The sequence below is a fragment of the Cryptotermes secundus genome, unplaced genomic scaffold (genome assembly GCF_002891405.2).
Source record: "Cryptotermes secundus unplaced genomic scaffold, Csec_1.0 scaffold22, whole genome shotgun sequence".
In the NCBI taxonomy this organism is placed as follows: Eukaryota; Metazoa; Arthropoda; class Insecta; order Blattodea; family Kalotermitidae; genus Cryptotermes; species Cryptotermes secundus.
Genome location: NW_019742961.1, coordinates 3,387,463 through 3,394,967, shown reverse-complemented (window position 1 = coordinate 3,394,967; position 7,505 = coordinate 3,387,463). Strand labels below are relative to the sequence as shown.

At 36.9% G+C, this 7,505-nt stretch overlaps 1 protein-coding gene across 5 annotated transcripts in view; it reads left to right on the top strand.

Moving 5' to 3' along the window:
- LOC111873394 overlaps positions 1 to 5,455 on the top strand; it is a 76,117-nt gene extending 70,662 nt beyond the window's left edge. For 4 of the 5 annotated variants that reach the window (XM_023868062.2, XM_023868063.2, XM_023868064.2 and 1 more), the window contains 3 exons: positions 844 to 1,106; positions 2,605 to 2,709; positions 3,992 to 5,455. In XM_023868062.2, coding sequence (XP_023723830.1) covers positions 844 to 1,106; positions 2,605 to 2,709; positions 3,992 to 4,178 — 555 coding nt within the window. In that variant the 3' untranslated portion in view covers positions 4,179 to 5,455. The remainder of the gene's footprint in view (positions 1 to 843; positions 1,107 to 2,604; positions 2,710 to 3,991) is intronic. The other variant, XR_002844380.2, reaches the window with a different exon arrangement.
- Positions 5,456 to 7,505: the final 2,050 nt, after the last annotated feature.

The following is a 7,505-nucleotide window of genomic DNA, read 5'->3' as shown; positions in this document are numbered from 1 at the left end:
CGCTGTAATATGTCTTTGATATTACACATTTGATCAATTCCACGTTAATGTTACGTTAGTCTGTACTTAACTACGTATTTCACTAAAAAATGCAACATTTTAACTCGGGTTTTGGTAGATTTTTACGTGACTAACATAAGGCTACTGTGGAAGTGCCCATTTTGGTTACAACGACATTCGTTTATAACGACACCATTTTTAGGTCCCTTTGATGACGTTATAACCAAGTTCTACTGTAGTTCATTTAATTCTTAGATGTTGTCTGCGGCTAATGGTTCTGTAGGAACCTCACAAGTTAGGCAACCTAACAAATAACTATTCCAGTATGTTGAACACGAACAAACAAAAAGGAAATTTTGAAAAGGTGATTATTGTTTCACGTTTATGAGATCTGTGATGACCAGAATAGATTTCTCTACACATAGATAATGTTTCACAGTATGTCACTCCTTCATACTCAGCTAGACATGTTTCAGAGTGAGAACTGACATCTTGAACAGCATCTACCAAGTAATTTCATGCAGTATTTGTTTTGCATCAGGGTGTTTGTTGTTGCAGAATGGCAGACTATTGCAGGTAGGGCAGCAGCAAACTCATGGGTGTTCAGGTGTTAAGTTTCTCACTGTTTAACTCACAGCTTATTTCTCAAAAATCCATGTGATGACTGCACAATACTGTGTTTTCCAAATGTCCATCTTCCAAGAGGTTTCCTTCACCAAATTTTGCACCTATTTCTTGTTTGTCTTTCAGATCAGCGTGTCCATCCCATCAGAGAGGTTTTTCTAAGGTTTGTTACCAAAATATTTTGTTCTTCATGAAAACATTCTCTATCTTTTTTTGCAGGTGTATGATTGCTTTGACCCTCTTGTTGAAGAAGAATTGTATCAGAGTAAAACCGATTGGTTGACAACGCGTGTAACATGTCCTGAAGTGAAAGTTGTAGTTGTTGAGAGTAAGTGTGCAGTGCTGCATCAGATAGCTCTCATCAAGCACGTGAAACTCCTATACAAAGAGCCAACATGGTTGGATGATCTCTTCTCATATGGGCTGAGGATACTCAGGGAAGACTTACAGAAGAACACATATGGGAGAGTTTTTGTTGTTCGGTGGGTTGTTTGCTTTATTATGTTTCTTGCCTTCCTATGTAGATAGTGTAAGAAGCATTGCAATTGTGAAAATAATCGATCCCTAGATTTTGGCAGATCTGTGTGTCTTCAGTATTCAAGAACACAGGAGAGTAGCTTTTGGAATGCTGTCTTGTTTGTCTGTCTTTGTGTGTTTATGTGTATGCACCTCATTAGCACCTCAACAGTTGCATGGATTTTATTCTTATATTGTATTTAGAGTTAATTCATCATAGGCTATAGTGCAGTGAACAGACAGTCTGGTTGCAAAAAAATAGGGCCCATTCTAGGAATCCCCAAATAAAAATTTGCAGTTCTCTCAACAGCAACTGTAGCAATTTTATTACAATTTACTAATTCATGGAGACCGTCTTTCTAAAAAAAAATTCATAGGTTCTATCTTCGGGAAAATAACCATGCACTGTCTAGCAGCTCAGTTGGAAAATGTCAGTTTTGTCAAACAGCCGGACTAATTTTGATTAAATTTTAATGATCTGTAGTGGCAGTGGATTAAAGCAATATTCTGTAGGTGAATCAGTGGTCTCCATCTGAGACTTACTTGCAAATTTTATTTTTCTCACAAATAGATTGAATGATTTTGATTATATTTTTCAAGTTTTTAATACTGATAGTCCAGATAAAAATGTTAATTTCAGTAGACCCATGTAATATTTATTTTATAATAGCAGAAGGCTGTAATCTGTATAAATGAGTCGTCCAATAAAACAACTTCGCCTAAGCCAGAATCCACAATTATTTGTCATGGAACTCCAAACACGTGACACTATATATGAGATAGGTAATCCCTGGGGAATGAATGTCCAACACATACTACAAAGGAAGCTGTTACACAGCAGTTTTTTAATTCATTCTTGCATATATTGTTTTTGGGAATGACAATTATGGTTTTTAAGAGAGTAGAAATAGTTCTGCTGAAAAGAAACACTCTGGAACTAACTGTCCCTATCTGTACGTGTTATCGATCTGTTATTTGTGTCTGGTACATTCAACAATTTACAGCCTAGGTATCAAGGGACTCTGCCCCATCTCTACTCTTAGGAATCAAAAAGAGTAAGGTGCTGTGTATAAGAGTGTTCTCTCCCATTTGCAGGAGACAGTTTTCTTGAAGCATTCATAAACAAAGGTGGCTCTATCTCTGGTTAAACTGGCTGAAGGACTGTTGCTTCACAGATGCAACCAAAGTTCAATTGACTTTTAAGATTGTGTTGTAGGATGTCATACTCGTATGTAGCGGATCCGGAAAATGAATGTTTTATGAAGGACAGTACTTTGAAGGCAACTGCACTGTAGTGTTGCCAGATTCGAAATATGAGTCCTGTTATGTAATGTTTTGAAGTTATCACATGTACCAGAGGGCCTCTTCGTTAGTTTATTTGGTTAGGCATTGTATTTTTCTTTTAAAATGTTCTGAGCTATAGAACCTTTACGTACATTTATTTTGATATTTCTTTGTTTCCAGTATTCATGGTTTCACAGAAGAGGATGATAATATTTGTCACATAACACCATACACAAGATACGTTGTGCCTCAGAACACAGAAAAGCTACTGAGCAGTTTATACCAGTGAGTATCAGTGATTATTCTTGCAGTTTATAGCAGAAGTTTCTTTTTGTAGATCCAATGGTTTGTATACACTAGATTTGTAGTATAATTGTGTGCACAATTTTTATGGTTTCTGGTGGAAATGAAGCAGTATTATATCTTCTCAGTAAAGGAACCTTGCTGAAGGTTTCCAGCCATTTTACTGCAATAAGGAATGTGTTCTGAAGTGCAGAATTTACTCTGTAGTTATTGATTTTAGTAAACTAATGAATAGCTTAACATAAAGTATTATCAACTCCATCCGTTGTGATTGATAAATGTTTTTCAGTCACATTGTAATAGTAGTTTCCACATGTATTGATATGTCCTTCTGAAGATAGTTGCTCCTACCGAAACGTGTCAAGGATGAAAAATTAAAAATGATTAATCATCTTTTATTTTTCATTTTTTTGTGGTTGTAAGTCAACGACCCGGTGTACAGTAAATCCTGGTCGAGTGGGAAGTTAGATTCCATAAGAATGGCACATTAGATAAATCTGGGTTGGAGACACACACAGGTTAAATGGGGATACGTGAATGCAGCTGTGTAAAGTCTTCTTTAATGTGCTGTCTTCGTTTTGAGTCAAAACAAAGACAGCACACACACACACATACCCAGCAGGCCCAGCAGTATAACACACGCAGTCACAGGAGCAAGAAACAACACAAAGCACAATAATACATGATAGTGAAAGAGTGCTCCAACAGAAGAGGATAGATGTGACTCGCGTAGTGAGATACAGCGTAGGGAAGAAAAAATTCCTGAACAATTTTAATATTTTTAACATTTAACATTTATCAATATATATGATAAATATATATTTTAGTTATTTTAATATGAAGACAAGGCATGCAATGAACTAGTTTAGCGTAAATTGAATAAGCACCTGAAGATGGCACTTTTGTGCCAAAACATGTAGTGCGAGTGAGAGGAGGAGGTAGATGAGTGTATGCACTGGAAGACGGTTGAAATAAATCATGGACTTGGCTGATGTGTTGTCACTATTATAGTCCTCAGTTTGGACCTTATGTAAAACATTTTCTGTTTGTTTGGCATTTATTATTATTAAAGTGTCTCCAAGTTTTATTTCCAAAATTCATTCCCCCTGGTAAAATCTCTGAACTTGTCCTTGAGTAGCCACTGCTCCTTTGTATGCTGAATTGTTCCTGTCTCTGTGATCAGATGTTGATTTTGCATTCATTTCTATTACAGTGTTTCAGTCTCCATGAACAGATGTTGATTTCACATTCATTTCTGTTACAGGCAGAGTTCTTTGGAATATGTTCTAATCTTAAATGAAAATACTGACAGCAGCCTACAAAAACTGAAGGAAGATATCAGGACGCTAGAGATTTTTAAGGAACGGAACAGAGATTATTTGAACAAGCTGTTTGAGAAGGATATAAAAGAATTTATCGAAGAGACTGAATTGAAAACTAAAATTGTGTAAATATGTGCCAGGATGATATGTATTTATTAGCATATCTCGACCTGTGTAATTAACTTAGATGTGCAAAAGAGGGAGGAAGTAACATATGAAGAATAGTGTTATTTATTGTGATAATGATGTGAGTTGTGAAGGTAACTGTATACCAGGAGCAGAACAGATTTGTGTTGGATGCTGTTAAAGTGTTAAGTAGTTAGATAGTGCATTTGAAGTTTTATTTCCCAGTGAAGCACTGGATTAAAAACATCACAACCCAGAACTTTTTAAGAGTTTCAGAATACAGTGAATGTTACATAACTGCCCATTATCAAATTAAGAAATGATTTAACTTATTTAAGGACGTATTCGTATCAGTTTCTGTTTTTATCTAATGTTTTTATTTTGTAGTTACAGGAATGTTTGTAGTAGGAGTGCCCAGTACCTTTAAGTGAAGTGTTGTGGGAAGAAAATTGAGTACATAATAGGAATTATATGCATTTATCTATTTGAACAAAACAGAATAGTAGCAGAAAAAGGTATTATGCTTGCACTGGCATTTTGTCTGCATGAAACATCTCTGGGTATGTGTGTCTTTTGTCAGTCTGGCTGTTTGGACTGTAACTGAGCTTTGCCTCAGAGTGCAGTTTAAAACAGCTCCCAAACCAAATTCCAGCAGTGGAAATCTTTGTTGTGGAATGTGGTTGTTACATCCTTGATTACCAGTCTTCTCTCAGATGTCTTGATGCTCAGCTGTTTGGTTACTGGTAACTTTTGGATTCAGAGAACTTATAACCCTTGGAACAGGATTATGTTACAGGTAGTGTTGACAGAGAAACTTAGCATACTGCATAGTATGATTCAGGTGCAGTCAGACTGGTATTAGGATGTGATGAACCTCCAGTTGTGACCTCAGTAACTTGTGATCTCACACATAATTCTTTTAAAAACACATATTTATTTCCTCTTAGTAAATTTGTGATCAGTTTTTATTGTTTGCAGGATGGATGGATGAATGAATGAATGAATGAATGTGTGAGGAAACTGACAGGAAGGTGTCCCGTCATGCAACAGTGGCATGACGCAGGAGAGAGATCTTCAGGACAAACATGACCTAGGAAAAGTGTCTGAGGACAACCCGCCGCGCAGAAGTGGCATGGCGTAGGAGACAGTCATCAGGGTCACAACAGGGACAATGTTGCACCAAGATCCCAGAAAAGACTAGCAGTCCAGAAGTGATGTAAATCACATCCAGGAGGTGACGGAGGAATAAGGAGCTGAGACTTCAAGGAACTAATTCCTGGAAACATGAAGACACTACATGAGGCCCTTGGACATGCTCTCATGTTGGAGGGTGTGAAGAGAACCATCTGGGTTTCCAGTATATTACAGAAGGTGAGAAACTGGACCTTATTGAGTGGTCGAGTCCCTCCAAAATGAAAGAAATTGTTAAATAGTGCAGAGAGGAGGAACCGGTAATGTAGAAGCAATGGCCTCCCCTCCATGAATGGAATGAAAGCGAAAGGTGACAAGAACATAGAGTGACTAGAAGTACCACAGAGCTGCTTGGGACGAGCACCCTTGAAGAAGGGGGCAGATGAAAGGATGAAAACACCATTAGGCTGTTAGGTACGACCAACATTTAGAAAGGAGCAATTTCTCATGCCAGGAATCTTCACCAAGATTAGCGGTGCAAGAAGTAACTACAACAGTGTTGTAAGAAATGGCTGATGACATTGTAAGTGGATGATAATTGTACTTGTAAGTTTAGAGGAGATTGGCCAATAAACATATTCACCAAATCCAAAACCTGTGTGAATTTGTCGCATCACATAGGTAACGCGCGGCAAAATGTATGACTATTTGTTCCTATGGGACGACATCCTGAATTTTTCAGTAGGTCCACTTTAATATTACAACCATTAACTAATTATATATTTGTCGCTCCATGACTGATTAATTATGACTCCTCTCTAAATCAGTCCCAGTAACATGATTTATAGACCATGGAGCCCCTCCCATGGGAGATTTCACTTCTTTGTAACAAAGGTTTCTGATGGCTGATTTATTCATACATTACTCAGTGGTGTGATTATCCACATATGACTAGTACCATCCCTGACATGAATTGGTTGAAAACCATAATGGAAGTTGTAATGTTCTTCCAAAATGTGAACTCTGTTACCTATTTCCCACCAGTGAAGGTTATCGAAGATATAGCACCTGAACATTGTTAAGAATAATATTTGTCAGGAATGGCTTCTTTGCAAACCTGTTTTTTTCTTTCACTGAATGTGCTTTAACTCTAGGTGAAACATGGGTGGGCATAGTGTTACTGAAAAGAAACATTAACCTTTAACGTACGGAGTTTTAAATTGCCAGCAGCCCTCTGCGGCCGGAATTTAAATGACCCTAAGTCTTTAACATTGCAGACTTTCAGAAAAAAACTAAACATTTTCTGTTCTGTGCAACATAGAAATACAAACTAAAAACTACCTGAAAGTGTTCAATAATCCAATTAACAATCCACATCCCATCTGTAGTCACTCTATCATGTGACAGTATATTTTTTTCATCCATACTGTCAGTATGAAATAACATAATATGCTGACATAGATGGCAAGTAATGCTACCATCATTCAGTGCTTGATTTTCAAATTTGAAATGTGATAGATCTTTTAAAATGACTGTTTTGCAGTGGAAATAAAAAATTGTAGGTACGTAGTTTTACATCTAAAGTGTGATAATTAAAGTTTAACTGCAATGAAGTAAGGTCATTAAACTTAGGCAAGACGAGTATAAAAATTATTTTTTCTTGTTAACATTTAATTATAGGAATTACAAGATGGAAATAGTGCTAAGTACCATAGTTATTAATTTGTGTAAGGTGCCATTGGCTTCACCTCAGTCAAGTTATGTAGCTTAGACCATATTTGAAACTAATTCTTTCTGTTGGTTCACTGGATAATTGCATTTGGCCACAAAAAACAGTAATTGTTACAGTAATATATGTAAGACCCAAGAACCTGAGTACAAACTATTATTGTTAGAAGTACCTGTGATCAGGGAAGCCAAGGCTACTCTAAAAGGTCCATGAAGACATAGTGCTGGTAGTAGTAGTAGTGTGGGTGGTGGTGATAGTGGTGGTGTTAGCAGCAGCAGCCGCTGTCACCTGTGATAAGTATCACCCCTTTTGAGACATACAATTTCCTGGATTCTACAAGTGGCAAACTATCAGTGCTACTCCATTTTGTATTTATAATACATTTTCTTTCCATATGTACTGGCTAAACAGAGCGGACCCACTAAACGTTGTAAATCCAGTTTACGTGAAAATGGTAATAACTGTCTTCA